The 25,993-nt window shown below is 39.2% G+C and overlaps 2 protein-coding genes across 12 annotated transcripts in view; both read right to left on the bottom strand.

The window, feature by feature from the left end:
• Positions 1-25,993, bottom strand: part of nrxn2b (neurexin 2b) — a 698,285-nt gene that overhangs the window by 459,475 nt on the left and 212,817 nt on the right. For all 11 annotated transcript variants that reach the window (XM_082527645.1, XM_082527647.1, XM_082527643.1 and 8 more), the window contains one exon: positions 3,063-3,080. In XM_082527645.1, the coding sequence (XP_082383771.1) occupies positions 3,063-3,080 (18 nt within the window). The remainder of the gene's footprint in view (positions 1-3,062; positions 3,081-25,993) is intronic.
• LOC309698133 (uncharacterized protein) overlaps positions 20,645-25,993 on the bottom strand; it is a gene marked incomplete at its 3' end in the record, with an annotated part of 399,753 nt that continues 394,404 nt past the window's right edge. The window contains exons 2-3 of the mRNA XM_082520449.1: positions 21,088-22,052; positions 20,645-20,701 (exon numbers count right to left, since the gene is read on the bottom strand). Of these exons, the coding sequence (XP_082376575.1) occupies positions 20,645-20,701; positions 21,088-22,017 (987 nt within the window). The 5' untranslated portion in view covers positions 22,018-22,052. The remainder of the gene's footprint in view (positions 20,702-21,087; positions 22,053-25,993) is intronic.

Here is a 25,993-nt window from a genome sequence, read left to right on the forward strand (position 1 = left end):
CATCCACCAGCTTGAATCCCTCATTTTCTATTCCAAACTGTGGATGTGTGGTTAACCGAGCATTCTTTGTACCATGTGTGGTGAGTCGGCCAATCCCATTGCAGCATCGGCAAGCATGAAGAGGCTTTTTCTGGCTCTGACTCGCCTGAGGTTGGCATTCAAAGGGAGGAGAGAGAAAAAGGGGAAGAGATGCTAATCATCTGATCTCTGGTGAACAAGGCTTGAGAGAGAGAGCGAGGTACACAGAAAGATGTCTGTGCTTCTGCCAAAGCCATTTTTTTTTTTGAGTCAGAATGAAATACAGCAATAGGATAAGGATCTCTGCTTATAGTCAGCCTCCCTGCCTCCACATCTAAGGGACAACAATTATCTCTGCCACAACCTGCCTCATAAACCTGACAGGGAAAAGAAAAACAAAACACAAAAAACAAAAAACTGGACCCTGTACAAAAATACAACAATAACTAGTGGCAATAATACACATTTCAACACTGGCAAATGGCTGTGGAGATAGATGAGACATTCTTTCCTATATAGGTTTAACTGTACTTAATGAGTTCTGACAAAATCCCATGGGAAAGATGTCAGCGTATGTGCAAATCTGTACACCGCACTAGTATTTTGACAGCTTATCAAGTTTGAAACAAACTTGAAGAAAACAAGCACTGTACGTTTGGACCAATCGACTGACTTTTAGAAAGCTGCAATGTGAAGTGCTGCAATCGCAAGTTGTTACTGCCTTTCAAGACAGTGTGACTGTGTCTATCAAGTAATCAATGAAGTATTATTTTATATACAGCTTATGTTTAAAGAAAGCCTGAGTGATTTAGGTTGGGCATATGGGCTACAGTGCAACCTTTTCACTAATTAAATATTGCATGAAACAGAGTCTGCAGAACCAGATGAGCTGATGAGTAGCTACATTTTAGTGAATCCTCCAATATCTACAGGACCAAAGCCATGTTGACTTTGCAGACTGGTGCAGAAATAGCTTATATCACAAATCAAAACAAAGTATAGCGTTGTTCTTTGCCCAGTGGTTTAAATAACGACGAAACTCAAATTGCACCAGCTTTCCAGATCAAATTTGAATCAGTTTTAATCTCTTCCCCCACTTTGAATCTTGATTCTTAGTGGGTGGTAAGGACCTGATGTGCTCTCCACTCTGCACAGTAACCCTTGGGATGAACTTGTCCCTAACTAAACCTCTAGTCCCCACCCAGTTTCCAAGCTGCCGCAGTCAGACAAAATTTCAAATTAGTATTCAGACAGCATCAGATCTCTGGGCCAAACACTCGCTGGACAAACCTTGACACACACACACGCGCGCACACACACATTAACCACATGAGGATCAGGAGACATGCTTCAATTACCACAGTGCAGAACTCACAGGGGAAAATACACCCCAGAGAATGGGTTAAAAACCTCTTTATCACCGCTATGTGAGAATAACTGCACATTATTTTTCTCATTACATGCTACACATTTTGCTGTGCTGTAGATTACTATTGCAGGTTCATAATGCATAGTGGGTACTGCAGCGAGACAAAGCTAATTATTAGGAGGGAAGTGATAACACTGACACATCACTAAAGCAATAGTTTACTGCTACAAAGTGCTGCGAGCTAGAGTTTTTAAATTCACACATCTCATTTTCTAACTGTTTCAGCGAGGTGTTGATACATCTCATTAGTCTGACCGCGGCTGCTGTCGTACCCCTATCCCAATCCTTCATCTGTTTTACGCCCATTGATTTAAAATTAAGTGTTTACAGAAATCTAGCGTACTGTGACATGTCAGCATATTTAAAGACATATTTATAGACAAAGCATCGATCTATGTTAAAATAAATTATTTGACACTATTGAGAGCTGTAGAACTAAATGAGTTCAATGAAGACAGCTTTTCTTGGCATTTCCTGGACAGAACCTAAAACCCTTATCAGAGGCAATGTAACCCACGCGTTCTTCTTAAGGTGCCATGCATGCTCACATAAAAGAGGATATTTAATGTGTCATTTGACTCTTCAGTCAGGAGTAACAAGTTGCGGAGAAACACGAAGGATATAAAACCTGGTGTAAGCGAAATGCAGCTGAAGAAGTGCATTGGAGTCTGACACTGTGTTTCGATGAAAGAAATGCAATGCACACCAAGCAGTTTTCTAATCTGTTCTGCATGCTCAAAACAATCAGTTTAAAAGAGACTTGGCAACAAATCAGCATATCTCACTAACCCATTCATCCTGCTTCACAGCACACCCCTCAGAGCACCTCAGGCCAAGCAAAGAACAAGACAACAAATAGAATTTGACGATAACTCTGAATTTCCTCTCAGAGCTTCACTTTTTTAAATTTTGGGCAGTAGGCAGCAAAGAGAAGGGCAGCCATTAATGGCCCATTATAAAAAGGAAAGCACTAAACTATGGTAATAAATGAATGGAAGCTCATGACCAAAGTAACAAGAATCTTTTACTAAAATCCATACATCAGACTCTGAGCCCCTGCATGAATCATTTTATGAGGTTGAAACTAAAAAAGGAACAACTCCTTGAATTTTATATCATGATAAGAAAGCCAGTGCAGTAACATACATTATTCAAACAGAATTATGTCTGGGTTCCCAAACTGGCTAGTCACTCAATGGGAGCTTTAAAATTTGCATCTACATTACAAGGCGGTGCAATTCATCAGACTCCCAAAGCAGGAATTTAGAGTTTGATCTTTTCACAGTAAACTGTTAGAAATCCCCATTCAATATACAGTGCAAACAACTATAGAAGGTAATATAGTACACAAAATCAAATAAGTGTGATGTGTAAAGAATATAAATGAGAGGGTGAAAGGCAGGAAGAGGAATGTGTTTCTATTCAACAGTTTCATTGCTCAGTGTACACTAGCAGTGCAGAATTCAAAAGGATAATTAGCGGGTGGTTTGCGTGGATATAAACATTCACACACAGCCGACTACACTGTGTAATAAAGGTCGTCTGCAACCGATCGACTGTCGCGGAATCGAGGTGAGCGTACATGTGGCAAAAACAAAGAAAGATGTTGACTTACCAACTTGCGATGAATCACCTGTAAGCGAGGAACAAGAAAAGACAAAAGGAAAAAGATGGATCAGTTTAAACAGCAAAGCCAAATGTCGCTTGCACCGTACTCCTGCTCGCATAAAAAATAGTCAAGACAAAATGACATATAATAGCACACAGAAAAAAGAAAAGTCAGAATGCAATTAGCATTTGAGGTCTACCAGAGCACTGTTTCACACATAAGCCTTAACACAGGGCTGCTAATTGAGACGGAAGAAAACAACTATCAAGGCTGTATAAAAGTCAGCATTAATATTGTGTTATAAAAAGGTCTTAAAGGTCAAAAGAGACTCTTTCATGCAACAGCTAACTTCTTGACATTCACTTTCATTTCTCCTGTGCAAATAACTCATCCTTCAGCGGGATTCAAACTCATTTAAAAAACGAGTTAATTAAAAAAAAAAAAAGATTCTCCTTGGCTGCATTTATTCTGCATCTCTGACTCTCAAAACACCCGATTATCCAATTAAGCCTATTTTTATTAAATAAAAGCAATCTTGCAAAGAGGTTAAAAAAAAAACTATGGGTACAATAAAGAAAGATAGTTGTATTCAACAGTTCACTAACATACACACGACTCACATACACTTCAATCTGAATAAAGATCTAGTAAAGGCAACATCACAGCAAGTTAGAGCTTGCTTGTGCTTTTTGTTACCTGCTAAAAGAATGACATAGCTCTCCAACATATCATGCTAACTATACTGTACATTATACACAGACTAACTAATTAGACCCACCAATCACCACACTCCTTTGGATCTGATCCAATGCTCAATAGGTGATTCAAAATAAATGAGAGAGAGGGGGAAAAACATACATAATTTCCGTTTGAAATATTGATCTATGCTGTGGGGGCAAAGCTCCAATTAAAAGAGTGGAGCTATTACATTAGCTCGTAGGTGAGAAGTATTAAAGAAAAGTATTAAGTATTAAAGAAAGCATACAGTAGTTGCTAAGACCAATGGGGGGGGGGGGGGTTAAATGGAAATCTAAACATTAATGTAAACATTATGGAAGCTAACGCCCATATGTAACACTGTGACATACAGGATTTGAAAATGTTTTAAGATTTATTTGGGTGAAATGAAGACCGAAGAAAATAAAGCTGTCTTGTCCTCCTCATAGGTGGGCTCTCTTTTTTTAAAAATGCCTTCTTAAAATCATGAAAATATACATTTTGCGAGCTTACTCAAAATGCAAAAAGTCAAGAGAGGACAATTTATACCTCAGTCCAACAAGCTGTTGGTCAGAGTTCTCGTATATTGGTGCCAACTATAAACAAAGCGGCCCAGAATAGGCTCTCATCCATATTGGCAAGATTGCTGTCATTAGATGTGTGTGGTGAAAAAAAGCTTCCTCAGTCTGAAACACATGGAGCAGAGCAGGAATCCTGGCCAGAACAGTTGGACTGTGGGGGCCTTTGCCTTTTTCTTTATTTTAGGTCCCAGCACAAGATCTGGAACAGAGCTTAAATGTCCAGACTAGCGGATGAAGGCGACGGGCAAAAAGGTGCCAGAGGAATAAACACAATCAATAGGGCTCAGTCTCCCAAGGTTTGTTTGTTAATATCCTGGATTCTGACAAGTGTATCTCCTGCTCCTGAGTGTTATCAGCTGCCCTGCTCACTCTGCAATCGCCAAACGTGCTTTCAAACAAGCAGTGTAGCCAATGACAAGAACAAGTAAGAAGTGTGTGTGTGTGTGTGTGTGTGTGTGTGTGTGTGTGTGTGTGTGTGTGTTCGAGACAAGAAGGCGAAGACAGTGGAACTGGGCAAATGAGACAGCTCATCTATCATGCCTTTCCACTTTTCCCAAGCCAAAGTGAGCACACAAGTGAGAAAAATAAAGATGTACAAAGTGGCAAACTTGTACATCCAAACTGCAGGTATTGTACATAATACCATGTTATGGCAGCTGTGTACAAATATAAAGTTATGGAAGCCCTCTTAACAGTGTGGGACACTGAGCTGGGGTAATCATGTTTTAGTGAAGATATATCATTCTGGAGAGGTGATAGGACCCAGGGGCAGAGCCATAAAGCCAGAAGTGACCCCTGTAGTACAGTAAATAACCCCAGCTGGATTCCAGTAAGAGTAAAGCACTCATGAAGATATTTCATAAAGGAAACATACTGGGACTAAGGCTGATGATCCACAGTGTACGAGCACGCTCCAGAGCTGAGTTGGTTTTTGTAACCATAGCCAAGTTTTCTACACTGCACTGCATGTCACTCTCGGCACCTCCTGCTCTGCACTGCTTAGCTGTTAACCATTCTTGTCTATGGCACACACAAAAGATTGAAACAGTGCTCACGCCTGCACACAGATAAACGTACACCACCAACTGTGTACTGACTTTATATACTGTAAAAGATACTGTTTGTTCTCATTTTTAAGAAACAAATATAAAAAAAGACGATGGGACCAACTTGGACTGACCTCTACAGATTGTATGTGCGCAAGTAAACTCGATATGAACGAGTAAATCTTTGCGTATGTCTTTCAAGCATTTTCCGCTAAAGCTTTAAACCCTCTTAACCGAACGCTGCTGTAACCACTTAATAAATTAATGTACCTGCAAATCTCTACGTGTTGATCTAGATAACTACATCCATGACAGTTTGGTAATGTGAAATGTTATCATCTAAAAACCATAAAGTTAAATATTTGAATGACTGTACTGAAGCAGTGAAGCTTTTATTTCTTGTCGTTTGCGTTACTGTCCAATGATGAAAGGAACACGGTGCATTTCAAATAGAACATTCCTCATGTTGTGTAATTGTGTGTTATCTCTAACCTTTGAACCTTATGGAAAACTTCTCATGTTAGGCTCTGTTTTCAATCATAAATACATTTTTATCATCCAAGGAGAATCTTCATACTATTTATTTACGTAGGAATTCTTTAATTAGGCTGTAACTAATCACCACTTCAGATACATCAGGGGTCTCAAACTCGCAGCCCGGGTGCCGCTTGCAGCCCACATCACCCCTACTCGTATATTGAAGAGACAAAATATAATGCAATTTGGCCCTTGAAGTTACTTTTTTGTTAGGGAGGATTTGCTGTTGTTGACTGTAATGGTAAAATAAGTTCCTTAAAAAGCCAAAAATGAGTTAATATGAAGGCGATATGAGCAGAGAGCAGAAACATGTTGAGGTACTGGCTGTGTTAGTTCAGTGAGAGACTTATTTGTAATGGAGACAATTTTCACTAGCACTCAAAGACTAATGTCTGCATTTATTTTGTTAAATACGAACAAAATTATAGCACAAGTGCTCCCACGTGTCTGGCAAGAAAGAGAAGACCAATTTGTTTATTTGGTAGGTTAATGAAAGGGTTCAGTTAATTAAGAGCGAGAAAAAAATGTGTTCATGTCTGCAGTTTTGTCTTGTTATACAATAGTGGAAATTTAAAAAAGCAAGCATTTTTGGAAATATTTGTGGGTGTTTTCTTGTTTGTTTGTCTTTGTACTAAAGTGGCCCTCACATGAGATGACACTGCCAGCAGTGGCCCACAGCTCATAAGTTTGAGACCCCTGTTCTAAATGTTCGATTCAGGACAGATTTTAACACCAGATGCTTTTTCTGATACAACCCCAAAGATGCACCCAGATCAGTGAGTTAAAGACCCCTGGCTCAAATGTTCTCTTTTTTACACTGTAGCTTAATAAAAAAAAGAAATAAAAAAAGAAAAGTAACCATCACAATACAAGAGGTTCACCATAAACTCTAATGTACTTTTTTTTTTATTTGGAAAATGAAGCTTAAGGACGTTTTCATTAGTTTGTTTTTACAGTTTTACACACACACACACACACACACACACACACACACACACACACACACACACACACACACACACACACAGGAAGTTGCCCTCTTCCTCTCTCATCTTCATCTCTTTCTCTCTGTCTGTCTGTAATCCTGGTTAGCTTCTCTTCTTTACAGTACCATAGTCCTGCTCCTGGATAAAGAGCCCAGAGAGCTTTTATCTGGAAAAGCACTTCTGGGATGTGTCCACTTAGAAGAAGAATAAACCTTTTTGTTTCTCAAAAACAAAAATTAAATAAATAAAATGATAATTCGGGTAGAACAAAACCATTTTTCTGGATACTCGCTTCTTTGGTTGTGACTTGTTGTGACTGGCTCTTTCATTTAGATCCAGTCTAACCTTAAGGTAATATATATATCCGTTATCTATTGTGACTGTGTGCCGCTAACCTGTAATGATATTTAAAAAAAAATTGTAAATATTATTTATATAATGCCGAATCGATTATCCGGTCCAGTCCAAAGGAGCTTTGTGTTATCATCTGGAATTGAACCAGTGATATTTTGCTTGCTTGCAAGTGTGTTAACCACTACACAATGGAAGATAAAAACCTGAGCGATTGAGCAATTAACCTTTTAGTTCAAATTGAGTTAGTTGCACTTGACAAGTCAAACTACTCTGACACAAATGTTATGATTACACAAACACATATGCAATGCATTCACTCTGCTGTAATTAAATTGGACAAATCTTAATAGTTGGCTACATTAGAAAATACAGGAAGTAAAAACAAAACAACTTAAGTTTTAAAGTTATACCTTTCTAAGTTTTCTAAGTTATTTTAAGCCGCTGCTATTTTTATACTTACACCCACAAAGATCATTTATGTTTTCAGAGTTGCTACTTTTCAAAAAGCATGCGAGGTAAAAAACAGAGATGGTATGTGTTAGACAACAACATAAACAACCCGTCACAAATAAATGATTTCAGTAAAACACTAACTCAGCATGACTCCTAGTTGAACTGTTTCACAGCATTTATTTCATCTCACCAGCACACTTCTGTCTACTGACAAAAACACCAACTAAATGCTTCTTAGTGTGGTCTCCTGCAATGAAAGTACAACCAGAAAAGTTTGACTATGTCAGTCAGTGCTATACACAGAGCAGTAATCTTTGGCTTTGGTGGAAAATGTATTAAAATGGGGCAATTGGCTTTGAATTTAGTGAGTTGCTGAGAGACTGCAGGAAAATTCTTACTCATACAGAGGTGTCAATGCAACTATTGCAATTAGTTGGTGTTTACCTAAAGGGAAAAAGCATGCATTCTATTTTGATGAAGTCTTATAGAATTAGTGAAGAATTTTCATTTATTAAGGAAAATAGATATACATAGTTGGCTATGTATCCAACTGTAAGGAATAAAACCTCCTGTATCCCCACAGAGGAGGTTCACTGCAGACAGTGAAGACCATTTGATTATTTCCTATTGTGGTTATGCAGATGACACACTGAACATATCTATTTCAGCTCAGGATTTTCGGTCCCTTTAATCACTTGTAAACTGCACTAAACAAATTAGCCAGTGGATGTGCCAAAACCTCCTGCAGCTGTACTCAGACTGAAATAGTTTATCCATTATTTTAAGAGCTACATACAGACAATTACAAAATCATCCTATTACTGTCTTAAAAGTAGAATATTAAAGGATCTCTCTCTATACCGTATTCAAAAGAACTTGTTGACCATTTATTTTTAGCATATTTTTAATTTTTTTCATTTTTTCATTATTGCTTCATAGACTTCTTCACTATTCAGTGAGAGATATCAGGCTGAACAAGGTGAGATCGCCAGTTTCCACTCAGAGAAGCAAAATATAAATTATTAACAAGCTACAGTTACTTAGGCTTCACAGCTTTTGACATGAGGTACAACGTTCATACAGCTCAGTGCTAAGAACACGATTTGCCTCGGGTAAATCATTTGAAATGGTACTTTCATTCATTCACAGAGAAAAAATGTCACCGACAAGAAATAATTCAGTGTTTGGCCTTTAAATAGCATCCTCACTTTAACTTTATGACTTGTCTGTGTTTGAATGCGGGTGCACTGGAGACTGAGTAAAAGTATGCGAGTTAAACTTGGCACAATCTATATTTATTTCTGTGCTTGGAGGCAAAAAATAAACACTAATGTGACACAGCTCATACTGTTATGAAATTCCATTTGCGTCACCACAGCGACTTCTGAGAGGTGTGACAGGTGTCTTTCACAGAGGCAAACTGAGGCTTCTGAGGCACACAATTTTAATTTGGAAACACGAGTTCTGTTTGTGGGAATGCACATGGCCATGCTACCGCTCACAACAATTTATTTTAACCAAAAAATGGTGAAAACGCTTGCTGAAGAGCTGTATATAATATATATCTCGTTCAGTATTAATAGTAAAATGTTACCTAAATATTACGCTTGACATTTATTAAACGAGTAAGTGCAAACAGAATTTCAGTTGCGTGCATAAATAGCACTTTCTGAATCAGTGAAAAGAAGAATGAAGATACATTCATGAGCCCTTCTTATCAATCTGCCTCTTCAGCTTTTCTACACTTATCAGTGTGAGCCCTTCACCCATATTGCAGTCGACAGTTACTTGACAAAAACACAATTAAAAAAATCTGTGAGCTACCACCTTATCATGGTGGAGGGGTTTATTTGTCCAACTGATCCCAGTGGCTATTTTGTTAGGGGGGGTTGCCCCTGGTAAACTCTCCCACACCAAATACATCATGGGTGATGTTAATACAAAGAGCTACTGGGACATGGAGTCTAGCTACTGGCTAGATATATTTAGGCTCACCTCAACACATGGCTCTAGCTTTGGAACCAGTTTCCTTGAGAGGTGCTAGACTGATCCAGTCTGGAGTTTCCCTCAGCAAGAGGCAGTAGGTAGGGGTGGGTATCGTGGGTATCACACAGCTCACTGCCTGTACATTGGTATTTTTCCCAGTGGATGACAGGATTGCTTTCCTGAGTATTCGGATTGTGGAATGCATCATGGCTTATATGCCAAATGACAGTCCACAGTACCCAACCTTCTTTGAATCTCTGGATGCAGTGCTGGAGGGTACTCCACCTGATGACTCCATCGTGACTGCATACTGGAGTCGTTAACATTCACATTGACAATGACAGTGTCTATAGCTGCTCTTTGTAACCTTTGACATGGGCACACTGTACCAGTCCATTGTGGAAATGAAAGAGCTGAGCATGGGTTTTGACCAACAGAATAACATTGTGGATACAATTGTGGAAATCTGTTTTACTTGAACTGTGGCTATCATAGAGATAGAGTATAGCCACTACTTCTCCAGCTGAGGTGGTTTGTGTATCAGATTAGAATAGGATGGATAAGGTGTTCTGGACAAGTCCTACAAGGAGAAAGCCCTGTGATAGGCCCAGGACACACTAAGAATACGTCTCTTAGCTGGCCAGGGAATACCTCCAGCTACAATGAAGGAGTTTGCTGGGTAGAGGGAGGTTTGGGCTTCTCTCCTTTGGCTGCTGCCCTGACATAAGTCAGATAAGTCCTGGATAAATGGCAGAAAATGTATGGATGGACAATTTAAAAAGTAATTAGCAAAAAAACCCGTAATTCCCCAGCAGTGGTATGGGGTTTTTAAATGACAGGCAGGCCATTCATACAACTTAGTATTTACAACTAACACACTATAAGTGGTTTGATAATAAACTTAAATCCATAGTAAAATATAAAATAAAATATCCACATAAACTAAATCAATAACCATTACTGCTATTGTAATACTATTATAAATAAAATAAAATAAAAAAAACCCTAAAATAATTATTATTTTTATCAATATATACAATGGTATCTAGGTTTCAATAGAATTGCAGTACTGCAACAGACAAAGAAATTTCAGGAGAACATTGAAAGGAGTAAAGGCATAAAACAAACCCTCAGGCTGTGTGTGGGCTGTGATATTTGGCCTCAGAGGTGGATTATTGTTCTTCAGAGTGAAAGAGGGTGAACAAGTTGCTGTCAGCCTTGAAGCAAAACTAGTGAAAACGTCTGCCATGGGAAGCAGCAGCAGATCTCAATGATGTGATTAGGGTGGAGTCCTTACTTCCTTGGTTTCCGACCTTATCTACACATCGAGCCTGCTGCTGAGGTAATTTGATGAAGGAGCCAACATACCTGACTCACTGGAGATAGGGCTTTAGGTAAAGGCTGCATGAATACTGCAACCAGGAGGCAGTAACTGAGAATGCTATGGGCATGACATGGCAGGAATATACTGTAGGTGTTAGGCTTTTTTTCTGTTTCTTCACGGTGACTCCACAAACAAAAAACTACAAATACCTCACAAACACCTGAACTGCAGGCACCTACTGTACCCAGCTGGACTGGATTTCAAAACTGAGATAACAATAAGTCGGCTCTAAACTCTAAAAGTTTGGATAGCACAACTATAGTAATCTTTAGCTCCCATCTGTCCGATCGTTTTGCTTTAGCCGTCAGCGTCTCAGTACAAATTAAATCAAACAGCAAATAAATAATATAGACCCAATAAATATTTTCATCCCTGTCAATTTCATCCAAATGTCCATTCTTTGAAGCCTAGAATTTGGTTTATTACACCTGATTAATTGTGGCGTGATGTTGCTGTAGAATTGGATTAACAGTTATCATATCAGCAGGGGTTCAGATTTCAATTTGTCACGTGGATCATGTAGCCTTCAAATAGTTCCTGCAAGTAGCTCATGCATTGAAGCATGTGCTAATAAGTCTGTGAAGGTTCTCAGTCATCCAGGTCATCATAGTAGGGCTGGGTATCGTCACTGATTTCTAGAATCGATTCAATTCCGATTCACAAGGTCCCGAATCGATTCGATCCACGATTCGATTTAATTCGATTTAATTCGATTTAAATCTGGGAAATTTTGACAGTCAGAAATATTATAATTCAGATCAGTACATTTACATATTTTTGTATCTATAAAAAGGAAGCTGACACTCGCAAGACTTTATCAAAGGTGTGAGCATCACAGCAGATGCTTTTGTGTCAAAGTAGCTGAAGATAAAACACAGAAAAACATGAAGGTGGTTTTCCTGGCCTGGGATTTTATAAAAATATTCTGCAGTACATCAAAAACGAAAGAAAACCATTAATCAACATATGAACATCACCTCTGAAGTTACAGCGGTTTTATTAGAGACACGGTTAAGCGTTTTGCATTTTGAATAATTTTAAAAAGTTTAAATTTATTCAGTATTGAACAGCAGAAATGAGGTTTTCTTTTCGGAAGAATGTAAAAGGGAAAAAAACAGCGGCTGACAGCGCTGTAAACAACAGTAGACTTGTGTAACAAGCAAGCGAATAATGAAGAAAGCGAAACTGTTCTTGAAGTACAGAGAGAGAGAGAGAGGGAGGGAGAGAGAGAGAGGGAGAGAGAGAGAGAGAGCTGTGCATCGCGGTGGAAGCAAAACAGTAAAAGTCAGAGTGAATTCATGACGATGTTTATGTGAAGCGTTTGGATCTTCTTCTGCTGCTGGTTCGGTCAATATTGTTTGGAGAGAGATCAAACTAACAGCTTTAGAATCGGCTCATAAAGGGCGTGAACACAAAGCGCGGACCTGCCGACAGATCAGAATCAGCGAGCTGTCGGCTTTCAGCCCCGACCGTGAGAAAGGCGACATCTCACTGATTCTGATCCGCGGGTCGCGCTGTGTGTTTAAGTCTATGTGCAGAATCCGTGTACCTGCTCTCATTTACTGTCTTAACTGTTTGGTGGTTCTTGAAATTTTGTGAGATGTCACCAGAGATTCTGGCATTTCGGGCAAAATAAATTTATATTAAAAAAATCGATTCAGGATTTTAATGAATCGATTTTACGTTATCCAAGCCAGAATCGATTTTAATCGATGAATCGATTATAAAAACCCACCCCTACATCATAGTCTATGAAATTTGGAAATAAAAGCATCTGGATTTCTTTAACTTTCCTTGAAGATGTTTCACCTCTTATCCAAAAAGCTTCTTCAGTTCTAAGAGCAATTGGTGAAGAGTCCCAGATTGAAAGAGGAGTGAAAGAAGCCATCTATGTCCACTGTGAGCGACCATCTTTGAACAGAGGCGGGGGTTTACGACACCAACTCTCTGCCATCTATAATCCAGTTTTGAGATCCCTTCCCAGACGCCTTAACGCCCACTCACATCCTGGGCCATCTGACCTCAGAAATTCGCATGATAAGGTGGGGCCAGGTTTCACAATGAACACACCCGAAACTCTGGCTGATTGGGACCCACACCCAGTTTCACACCTTGGCTCAGGCGATTAGAGGATCATCAGGGGGTCCTTTTGTCCCTCTGTGGGGGGAAACTCCCACTAGGTTTATATCTGGGACTCTCCACCATTTGACCTTAGAACTGAAGAAGCTTCTCGGATGAGAGGTGAAACGTCTTCAAGTAACTTAAAGAAGTCCAGACGCTTTTCTCCAAGCTCCTTTGACTACCATACAGACTTGTTTTCTAAACATAGGATGTTAAGAACCTAGCGTATGTTGCTAACTTTTGGAACTATTGCAAGGTCCCATGACTCCACAATTTTGTGAAAAAAAAGAAGAAGAAAAAAGAAACTTTTTAATTGGAACTTTCAGGGTTCTGAACAGAAAGCCTGACATACACAACAGCAAAAATGGCAAGCACTAAGCAAAAACACATAGATAATAAATAAATTTAAAAAAAAAACCTGAAGTGTGTATTAAATTGCAAAAAAAATTTAAAAAAGCATATTGTTAGCATAATCTGACACTAAGATGAACACATTAGGATATTCCTTTGTTTTGAATAAGAATGACCCTATAGCAAGAGTATAATCAAATATAATCATATAGTCTCTAAGGATAAATCAAGAAAACATTTTACAAAAGATTTCAAAATGTGCAAGATAAATTATTTTCTATTATAAATGTAATTAGTACAATAATTAATTATTATTAATAATGAAACAATTCATTCTTCTTTATCTCATATTATCCTGCTACCTCCAAAGGAGGCAAGAGAAAGCTGTTGCCAGGTAACAGTGCTACAGTTGAGCAATTGGATTGGGTTGATAGCCAGTGTTGTTTTCTGAGGAGGCACCAGTCCTTTGGACACTCAGAGGCCAGCCAGCTTGAAAGGCTTACCCACCAGAAAATCTGATTTACTGCCACAACTGTCATCATATCCTTACTTGATTGCTATATGAAGAGAAAGAAATATTATAATAAATTGGGTTTCAGTAGAAAGATATGCAATAAATGGGTTTCAAGTTCCATGTAATGCAGCGAAATGCACATAGGTAGCGGCATGCTGCTTAATGAACTCATCATGCTTCTGACATTGTTCAGTTGTACTTTTACAGCTTATTTCCACAATGAAACAAATATTATTTATCTTATCTTGGGTAAGGACAGGAGGCAAAATATGTCAGACAAAACCAATATCAGCCAATATCTTCAACATCTATCCTTCATTTAGTTTAAGGATTTCAGCTAGTCTAGTAAACTTGCACACTTTTCTTATTAACTAATGTTTTCTTTAAAAGTGTATTTTTCAGTGTCCTATAGTGCCAACCCATCACCTGTTCTGTGAAATTCAGTGACCTTGAGGGTGTTCCCCTGTGATATGACAAGATACCTCTTCGTTGTTGGATTTTGCTGTTTGACCAGTGCTTTACACACACACACACACACACACACACACACACACACACACACACACACACTGATCCCCTTCTCTTGGTGTGCCTGCACATCTCTTTCCTGGACCCCAGTCCTTGCTCTAATCCCCTGGACTTGATGCTGAGGCTGCAGGCTGGTAATTGACCAAATCCCCTTCTGCTACCTTCAACCCATACCTCTCCTATGATGTCAAGTGCTCCTTGACAGTACACATGCAGACAGACACGTGCTTGTAATACAAATAGACATATCCATACGTGCATGCAAATAAAACCAATCCAAAATGCCTCAACATTCAGATTTTATTTTATCAGCTGTCAGACCGAACACCATTTTCTTGGCTTGCAGTAAAGGATTATTTCTTTCTCCAAGGTTTTCAGTTAATGAAGTATTGGCATTTTGAGCTGGTATGGCTTAGGTCTGCTTTCTGCCTCTTTTTTCTGTAATAAGTTCCATTTTATATCTCCATTCTCAAAACTGTCACTGAAAAACATCCGCATTTGATCGCTGATTTCATTAAATGCTTTGTTTTCTCCTTGCAAAACACTAGAGTGCTTTGCCATTAGAGAGCTCCTGCAAGAACAATGTGTAATTTTAGTCTGCCACTGAAACTGTCGGAGGTGTCACTCAAGAGCAAAACATTGACGCTAAACACTAGATAGGAATTGAAATGTTTTCCTTTCTTGGAAAATTGAAATTACATACGCTGATAGACGATAAAATGGGCAAACCCAAGACATATTCAAACATCATCTAAGCTTCGGTGTTAAAATGTCTAAAATATTTTTATCCAAGTGGACAAACATAAGGAAAATAACATCTAATTAGGTCATTTTTATGATTTAGCCAACAAACATTCATAAGCAGATATTATTAAGCGGATGCATTGTGCGCAGCTTAAAGTATATCTTAACAATATTGTGTAACACCTTTGAGACTAACCCTGGTCAGTGTAATGTGTGCAGGTTTTATTTCCAGTGGGTTTGTAAGATGTGTAATATTTGTATTATTAACACATTCAATTAGTTGCTTGGTTGGATATATCCTATAGTCTTTCTGTTCATTTCAAAATAGATAGGGAAGACACCTGATAGGAGCAATGAAAGTCATTTTTTTTTAAGAAGGCCTGCTGCAGACTTATTAAACTCTCCAGCCAATTCCACAAAGGCCATGAAAGTCTGGAAGCGAGAACACAGATAAAGAGGAATGGAATAGTATGAAGAGGATGTATTTAAAAGGGAAAGGATTTGGCACATTGAGACTTGTCTGTGCATAAGAGTAAAATAACAATATGAAGGACACTTTGAAGGCTCTCCTGTGTCCAACAAAGCAGCAACATTTCAGTGTGCTTTGCTGCTTTGTAAGGGGTTAAGAAGAGTACTTTGTAAACGCTAGAGTGGCCTGCTATCAAGGCCTCCTTTCTGTTCCTTTATGATTAGTGTGCTTGTTCTGTTAGATGTGATTAGACTAATACTGTAATGTTCTACCCAAGTTAATGGTCTGTGGTTACTGTTGCCAAGCCCTGCTGCTTGATTAAATTATTCACTTAATATTAGTATTATATGATTAATCTACCAATTAATTGGCAGGGTCAAAGTGATTCTAACTGAGACTTTTTGCAACAGCTGATTTACTAATGCCAACTGATGCTGGAAATATTTGGTATTCACCCAAAGAAGACTTGATACTGAACTCTCAATACGCTTCCATACCTTTGCCTATGAATAATGCATTAGAATAAAATGAAGGAATCAAAGGTGGATTCTACAGACGTAGTGTATAGAACTGTGGATCCAGTCTAACACCCTCATGTTTTATTGTGGATATGACAGACTCCTTGTAAAGACCTTATGGTTAATGTTATAAATCCTAAGTATTTCTTCATTCTATATGGAATTGTCTACGTTTCTTTAAAAACATGACAGATTTTCAATGCGGTCTCTGACTTTTGGAACCACTTTAGTGATATAACAGCGTCAGAAATGGGAGGAACACCCTTCAACCATGCCACGAGTGTTCCTGTTGCATAGTTTCTACCAGAGGACGTGTACTTGAAGCACCACGAACACACCAGCCATCTTAACTGTGCAGAGTCAGGTGGAAACAAGTAATCCACAACTTGTGACAATAATGCAAGAATATTTTTAAACTGCATTAACATATCTTAGCAAGAATTTGCAAATAACTGCACATAACAAATGCCAGGGAAATCTGTTTATGTTTTCTGTTTAAAAGAAAACAGTACTGGCTGATACATCAGATTTTTAAATCACCAATTTTTGTTTTTTGGTCTTAAAAATCTTATATTGATTGGGCTCTAGTACCAATGAAGAAGCTTAACTGGAGCTTTTTGTACATGAGGGAGTAAAATGGTTTATAGATCTATTTCATTTTAAAATTATACAGTTTTATGGCCTACTACAAGAATGTTTAAGTGATGTATTCAAAAACAAGTTTGGTTTGAATAGAAGAACACTTCAGTTATTACCACTGGATGGATGGTGTGTTTCTGTGCGTATGTTCCCATGTCGTTGTGGGTTTTGTCCAAGTACTCCAACTTCCTCCCACAGTCCAAAGACATGTATGTTAGGTTAATTGGTGAGTCTAATTTGGTCATAGGCATGAATGTGAGTGTGAATGGTTTTTTTGTGCTAGCCCTCCAGAAACTAGTGACCCTTCAATGGTGCCTCACGCCTTATCACAGCAGCAAAGGGGTCCAGTCCAACTGTGACCCTGATTTGGATAAGTGGAAGATGCGCCTCACAGCGTCATGTGCGCCTTTTACATCCAACACAAAAACTGCAGTCGTGGTGCTTTTGATTGTACTCAGAACTCAGAAATTCTGCCTTCTGAATAGGAAGATGTAGGTAACACCAGACTGCAGATGAGCTGCATACAGGGCTGGACTGGGACAAAAAAAATCGTCCCGGCGAATTTGACTAGAGACCGGGCCACCATTATAGGAAAAATCATAAAGACTTTGAATGAAAACAAACACTGTTGTGACAGTGATGTACACTGTTCTGATGGTATATATGTATCAATCTATCAATTGTTTGTTGTAAGACTCAGATAATTATTTTTTTAAGAGCGAGACATTTTAAATGTGAATAAGAAAGAAAAGTATTTCTTTGTGCCCCCCTTTCCCCGTTAATGCCCTACATGGACCCCTGGCAAAACTTTGCTAGACCCGCCCCTGCACAGTTACCAGCTGTCAGCTGCTTAGAAAAGGATCCTGGTGTTATTTGTCTCTCAGAAACAGTTCATAACTTCGCTTCACCTCATTCATGTCACCTAAAAGGTAAACCTGTTTCTCCATCACCTGTTCAGCTCTGATGGTTCAGTAAGGACATCTCCTGGTTTCATCTTCATGTTTCCCTCTCACCAGATAACCAAACCATATCATGACCAGCAGCTTTTTTGCAGCTGTGGCTCCAGCAAACATCAGCTGATACTAGAAATTAATATTAAATAAATTCTAACAACAGCTGATCAAGCTTAAACGTGCTGCTGTTGTTTACCGCGACATCCGCTGGTTTCCTCTTTCTGGCGCAAAGTGGGCGATAAACAAACAAGAGAGAAAAGCCGATCAGCTGATCATTGATCAGGTTCATGATTGAAGTAGAAACAGGAGAGGGAGGGTGAGAGAAGAAGAGGCAGCTGTGCAGCAAAGACACAGAATAACTCCAGCTTTGTGCCTTTTTCATTGTAGCTGAATTACGGGACAAACTGTTCCTTTTCACCTCAATAAGAAACGCGTAATATTTTCTCTGAATACCAGACGGGACGGTTGGCAACTCTAATAACTTATGAACAAAATAAAGTTCAACATCATTAACTTCATAGCACCCACCCAGCTGTATAGAAACTCCGTCATGCTAGCTAGCACGCAGTACGGAAAAAGTCAGAATAACGAAAATAAACTCCACCTAAACTTGGTTTATATCTGACCCAGAGAGACTGCAGGTCATAACTTCTTACCTGAAGTTCAGTTCACACTTGGACCGGCGGCCGCCTCGGGTCTCTTTTCCTCCTGCCTCCCCTTTCCCTCCTCCACCTGCTGGCCTCCACCACTTGCTAATGTTACTGAATCTGTGGAAGCTCCGCGATACCACCACAAGAAGTAACGAATAACGAGCCTATCTAAATCCCAGTAACGAGTAACGCGTTCCTGATTTTGGCATAATAACTAGCTATCGTGCTCGTTAACACAATAATAACGTAGTTACTGTAACGCGTTACTTAATAACGCGTTAGTCCCAACACCGCTCTTAAACTTATATACACCATTCAGTATCCATCGTACCTTTCCAGATGTGAAATGTGGCAATGACATAGGCACTAATGGAAGATCCATACTTTTGAACTGAGCACTGAGAAAAAAACAAACAAATGGTCCATCTCCTCTTCAGTCTGGAGAATGTGGAGTTTACATCTACAAAAATCTTTTCAAATCCTGATTTAAACCATAAAACATGCAGTCTAGGGAGCTTGATAGGGTGGGGCCAGGTTTCACAATGAGCTTACCCGAATCCATGGCTGATTGTGACCCACACCCGCTTTCACACCTTGGCTCATGTGATTAGGTAGAGGATCATCAGGGGGTCCTTTGGGGGGAAACTCCCACTGGGTTTAAATCGGGGACTCTACACTATTTGACCCTAAGAACTGAAGAAGCTTCTCGGATGAGAGGTGAAACGTCTTCAAGCAAGTCAAAGAAGTTCAGACGCTTTTCTTTCCAAGCTCCCTAGACTACGATGACCTGGATGACTGAGAACCTTCACAGACATAAAACATGTAAACAGTTTTCTACTTTGCCACCATCCACTTTAATTGAGCTTTGACCAAGAGAATACCTTCTTCTTTGCTGCTTTGTTCCTGAGCCCACGCGGAAAGTTCCATGACAGAATCATGCCGGTATTCAAAAACAGGCATGTACTGATTTACTGCCTTGTCTCTTGTACAGAGAGATTTCTTCAAATTCTCTAAATCTTTTGATGATATTATGAACTGTAGATGATGAGACATTCTAAATCTTCATTTTCAAAATTTTCAACATTTTTCTCACAATTTCTAGATGCAGGTTTTGGCAGATTCCCCATCTTTATTTCTGAGAAGCTCTCTATGATGATCTTTTTATGCCCAATCATGTTCCTGACCTGTTGCCGGTTCACCTAATTAGTCACAAAACATTGCTCCAGCTCTTTCTTTTCAGTGCCACTTGTGTTTCAAGCCCTTTTGTTGACCTCGTCTCAACTTTTCTGAGATGTGTTGGTGCCATCAAATTCAAAATGAATGATATTTTTCATGAAACAGTAACATGGCTCAGTTTAAACATTTGATACATTTTCTGTGTTCTACTGCAAACTAAATATAAGCTTATGAGACTTGCAAATCATTGCCTGCTATTTTTATCTACATTTTATTTATCTCATTTGGTAATATGCATTCATATGCATCAAAAGTTCATATTTTAGTTTGCAGTCTTAATCACTGAACCTGCCAAGTTGCTTCAAAAATGAATGCTACAATTTAAATGTAAAGCAATACATTTTTAGACAGAGACCCTTTATTTATTTATATTTTATAGTGATGTTTTTTTATTTATTTCCCTACTCATTTTAAGCTCCATTGAAAGTTCGTTTGAAGCCAAAATTTCATAGAAAGTTGAGCAAAATAAAACAAAAACGTAAAAAATGCAAAAATGAGTGAGTCAATTTACCAAGTTTACCCATAGTGTTTTCGTATTTTGGGTCCCTACATTCAAGAATGTAATGATTCAGCAAATCTCTGGAGAGGCCGCTGACTGACAGAGTTGCCTTTTTTTCAGGTCAGACCTTGCATAGCTGCATGGTTTCTCTCTTTTTAAAGACCTGTCACATGTAATCTCTGACATTTAGAAGGAGAGAAATGTGTAATACATATAAACAGGTTAGTGCTGCTGTCACAATGAGTTCCACAGTGGAGGGTGGCTTTACATGTGTCAACCTGAACTCTATTGTCCTTGACTGAGCTTGCTGCAAATAAATGTTTCAGCGTAAGGCATCTGAGACTCCTGAATGGTTCACCTTCAGTTTCCGCAAGAACCACTGAACGATTAGAAAATGCTTTAAAAGTAGAAGTGTGCAAAAGTATTTATATATATATGCACACACACACACACACACATACATATACATATATATATATATATATATATATATATATATATATATATATATATATATGTGTGTGTGTGTGTGTGTGTGTGTGTGTGTGTGTGTGTGTGTGTGTGTGTGTGTGTGTATATATATAAATACTTTTATATATATACATATGTAAATATATATATATATATATATATATATATATATATATATATATATAAAAAACACCCAGCACGCCCCTGCGGGCGGTTTATCCTTCAAGCTCGGGTCCTCTACCAGAGGCCTGGGAGCTTGAGGGTCCTGCGCAGTATCTTAGCTGTTCCCAGGACTGCGCTCTTCTGGACAGAGATCTCCGATGTTGTTCCCGGGATCTGCTGGAGCCACTCGCCTATCTTGGGAGTCACCGCACCTAGTGCTCCGATTACCACGGGGACCACCGTTACCTTCACCCTCCACATCCTCTCGAGCTCTTCTCTGAGCCCTTGGTATTTCTCCAGCTCCTCGTGTTCCTTCTTCCTGATATTGCTGTCATTCGGAACCGCTACATCGATCACTACGGCCGTCTTCTTCTGTTTGTCTACCACCACTATGTCCGGTTGGTTAGCCACCACCATTTTGTCCGTCTGTATCTGGAAGTCCCACAGGATCTTAGCTCGGTCATTCTCCACCACCCTTGGGGGCATCTCCCATTTTGACCTCGGGACTTCCAGGTTATACTCGGCACAGATGTTCCTGTACACTATGCCGGCCACTTGGTTATGGCGTTCCATGTATGCCTTGCCTGCTAGCATCTTGCACCCTGCTGTTATGTGCTGGATTGTCTCTGGGGCATCTTTACACAGCCTGCACCTGGGGTCTTGCCTGGTGTGATAGACCCCAGCCTCTATGGATCTTGTGCTCAGAGCTTGTTCTTGTGCTGCCATGATTAGTGCCTCTGTGCTGTCTTTCAGTCCAGCTTTGTCCAGCCACTGGTAGGATTTCTGGATATCAGCCACCTCCTCTATCTGCCGGTGGTACATACCGTGCAGGGGCCTGTCCTTCCATGATGGTTCCTCGTCTCCCTCCTCTTTCTTGGGTTTCTGCTGCCTGAGGTATTCACTGAGCACTCGGTCAGTTGGGGCCATCTTCCCAATGTATTCTTGGATGTTCGTTGTCTCATCCTGGACTGTGGTGCTGACACTCACCAGTCCCCGGCCCCCTTCCTTCCGCTTAGCGTACAGCCTCAGGGTGCTGGACTTGGGGTGAAACCCTCCATGCATGGTAAGGAGCTTTCTTGTCTTTATGTCAGTGGCTTCTATCTCCTCCTTTGGCCAGCCTATTACCCCAGCAGGGTACCTGATCACGGGCAGGGCGTACGTGTTGATGGCCCGGATCTTGTTCTTACCATTCAGCTGACTCCTCAGGACTTGCCTGACCCTCTGCAGGTACTTGGTGGTTGCAGCTTTTCTAGCGGCCTCTTCATGGTTCCCATTCGCCTGCGGGATCCCCAAGTACTTGTAACTGTCCTCTATGTCTGCAATGTTGCCTTCTGGTAGTTCAATCCCCTCAGTTCTGACTACCTTCCCTCTCTTTGTTACCATCCGACTACACTTCTCCAGTCCGAACGACATTCCAATGTCATTGCTGTATAGCCTGGTAGTGTGGATCAGTGAATCGATGTCTCGTTCACTCTTGGCATACAGCTTGATGTCATCCATGTACAGGAGGTGGCTGACAACTGCTCCGTTCCGTAGTCGGTATCCGTAGCCAGTCTTGTTAATGATATATATATATATATATATATATGTGTGTGTGTGTGTGTGTGTGTGTGTGTGTGTGTGTGTACTGAGGTTTAGAAAAAGCTGGAGTTATTTACGCCTGATAAGCTTGTCCTGAAGCCAAAAAAAGATGTTAGTACAGTGGGGTCAGGTGGGGGTAAGGGGTGCAGGGTAGTATCTGAATAATTAATAAGTGGATGCAGGGCAGGAATTATAGGATAAGTGGAGTAGAGAAGGGATCCACCCAAATCTGCTAAAGCTGCCCACAGCAGAAAAAAGCAAACCCTATCCTCACTGTAGCAGCTAAAAAAAAAAAAAAAGAAGAAGAAAAAGTTCACATGTGTGTCTGTTAATTTGTCATCCATGTTTCATTTCATTTATATCAAGTGAATATTTTCCTTTCAAGGAGACACAATGTGCTCTCCTTCAGTGTTTTTGGACAAAAGACAATTCAACCATTTTTTGAATGATATGATAATCCCTTCATGCTGCACTTAAGTGCCACTTGAACTGTTCTGTTACATGATTTGTAGAACTCCCAAGAATTCTAAACAACAATATAACACATGTCTTATCTGTCATTTTGGGCATTCTATTTATTCTCCTAATTAACTGAATTAAATGCTTATTAAATGCTCATTTTTCAATGAGTATCCCATGTTTTTAATGTATTCTCATTAGTCCTTGTGTTCCTCAAGGATAAATCCAAGTTCTTCTTTCTATTAATATATAACCTCAGTTTTAAGAGAAAATGTGCAGTAAGTAAAAATCCAGTCATTTTTTTTCTATAAAAATTCTAATTATGTGAATGCATCTACCCTTAACTACCTTCAAAAAGTCACATAACCTGGCTTCTTTAGAATGATCACATTTTTCATTTTACCACATCTCCTTGGTAGGAATCCTTTACAGTACAGTCAACCCATCTCTCATTTATCATCCTAACTGGCTTACTGTGGAGAAATGATTAATTATAAAGAACAAGTAGGAGTAGGGCAAGGGATGATTTTCTAATTTCAAAAAAAAGTTAAGAAAGGGCCAGAATAAATGTCATGTCAGTAATTTTAATTTTTGCTCTATTTGTTTTAGGGAAGGGCAAAAAAGGTCACAGACTGGTGATTATACTTCTACTGCAAAGCCTTATGCTACTTGTGAACATCATCAGACTTCTCAATACATGCTTTATCAAAAAGACAGTAAAAACACTGATGACCCAGATTGGAATAAGATGCGTTTTCTTGACACTTGAGAATCAAGATGGATTCTATTTATATATTATGCATATAAGCCCTAAATTCAAGCAACAACATAATGGGTCCAAGCCTGAACACTGATGCTTTCTCTATTAAACACTTGTGTCTGTGCATGTAAATACTGGAATACTAGTAAGAATATTAATTAAGCAATGTGGAATCAAAACCACAATAATATAATAGAAAGAATAACTGATGACTATATACATACAGAATTTGCATGAGCACTTCCTGTTCTTATACTGTTTTACTCTGAATTTCCTCAGGAGGGCATTGTTGTAAAAATCTATACTCACACAGAGACGCTTTGTGTGGTGCAGGTGAAATAAGCATAACAACTTGTGGAAGCTGAAGTAGGCCTGTTGCATGAGTTTGCCATCAGTGAAAGTTGTTTTTGTTTTTGTAAAAGGAATGAGTGTAAAATTAAATTAAAAGTGCATATCAGTTTTGACAGCCCCATCAGAGCTGAAAGGGAAGCTCTCACAGCTCATAGCCTATTCTGTTTGCACATTTAATGTCACAGGCATACCAATATGCACATGTAATTTTTAAATGGTTATTTTTTTTCTCCAAAAGCAAATGCTTTTGATTAATCAGTGGAATGGAAAATGATTGTAAACTGGGAATTGAGAGTGCAAAATATTGCACACAGAGAAATAGCTATAATATCTTATTCATGGAAATGTTTGAGCAAGTATATAACTTACACAGCACCTCTTTTGTTCTCCGCTGACATAAATGCACAGACAACACGAAGGCCTAGTCCTCTGCCAAACAGCTTCATTTGATGTTCTCTTTTATTTTCTGTCTTTTTTGAAACACAGCCCTCATCCAAATCCCCTCCTGAGTCCCTCTCCTCCTTTGTCCTTATATTATCTCCATCCCCTGGTGCTTGTAAAGGGTCATTTTTGTTTTGATCTGATTCTGTAATTTGATATTTCTTGTGCAAACTCAGAAGGTGTTTGCCAAAGTAGCCCAATATCTTTGATGACATTTAGAGCTGCAATTATTAGTTTTGCTGTTGATTAGAGGCGTCAACAGAAACTCCAGTTCGCACTCACCCCGTCTACCTGCTCCGTGGATTGCAGTTTCAAATAAGGGGCTCTAATGTTATTCCACTTGCCTCATTGCCTCTGCTTGTACGCTCCGGCGAGCACAAAACCACCCACTGCCCTGTGAGTTCTGAAAATTAGCAAGGGGCAAATTTGAGGTGGCGCATATTGCCCAGTGTAAAATATTTAATTTAGAAAGACTCTGACCACCTCTCTCCCACTGGGCTTCCATTTCATCCGCAAGGAAAAAAAAGTCTTTGGATTCTCTCAGGGGAATATGGTGGAATATATTTTTTCATTTTTTTATTCATCAGCTAAATCTCGCTTTTTTATTCAACATGCATTATGAGATTATACCAAATACCAGACTGTGTGAAAAGGAGCTAATGACTTAACATCTTGCGTTCACTTTTTTGCAGAGAGTAAAGAGGAAATGCACCAAATCCACTCGAGACCATTGGCACTCTTAACTAGAGAGAATTATTTTGGTTCACCAAGCATCAGTAATATGCTAAAAACCTTTAACTACACAAATCATCTGCCCAATTAAGCCAATTTGGACATAAGACGGGTAGCTTTGATCATTGCTATGTAAAGAGGTTATTCAGAGGACAAGGTCACTGTGAGTAATTTCTCAAATGCTTGAAGAGAAATTTAAAACCGTGTAGCCCTCGATAGGAAAGATAATGACCAGCAAAAGGATTCTCTTTCTGCAGAACCTGATCTGTGCTATTATGTGCACAACAGTAATTAATGGTTATATTTTTATACAAATTAACAAAATGAATTTCATAAGACTGGCAACCTGTCCAGCCCATCTTTTGCCCCATGACAGCTACAATTGGCTCTAGCCCCCATTTGTGCCTTAAAAGGATAAGCAGAAGAGAATGAATGGTTGGATGGACTAGCTACATATCTCTTGTAGCTAACAGCTGGCCAAGTGTCTTGGTAAGTAAACAATGCTAGCTAATGTTAGGTTATATTTTACTTGATAATGCACACATATTTGATTTGGATTCAAGAAAATCATCTGGTTAGTACTGCAGTATTGATGTTTATGTAAAATTAATTTTAGTATTAATTATAAGGTATTGTCAGACAGCATATCTACATGTCTTTACTGTGATTATATGCAAGAACAGAGAGTTTGATAGGTGCTAGTGTGGGAAATGG

This window comes from Aulonocara stuartgranti, assembly GCF_965226115.1.
Source record: "Aulonocara stuartgranti genome assembly, chromosome: 3".
Lineage (NCBI taxonomy): Eukaryota > Metazoa > Chordata > Actinopteri > Cichliformes > Cichlidae > Aulonocara > Aulonocara stuartgranti.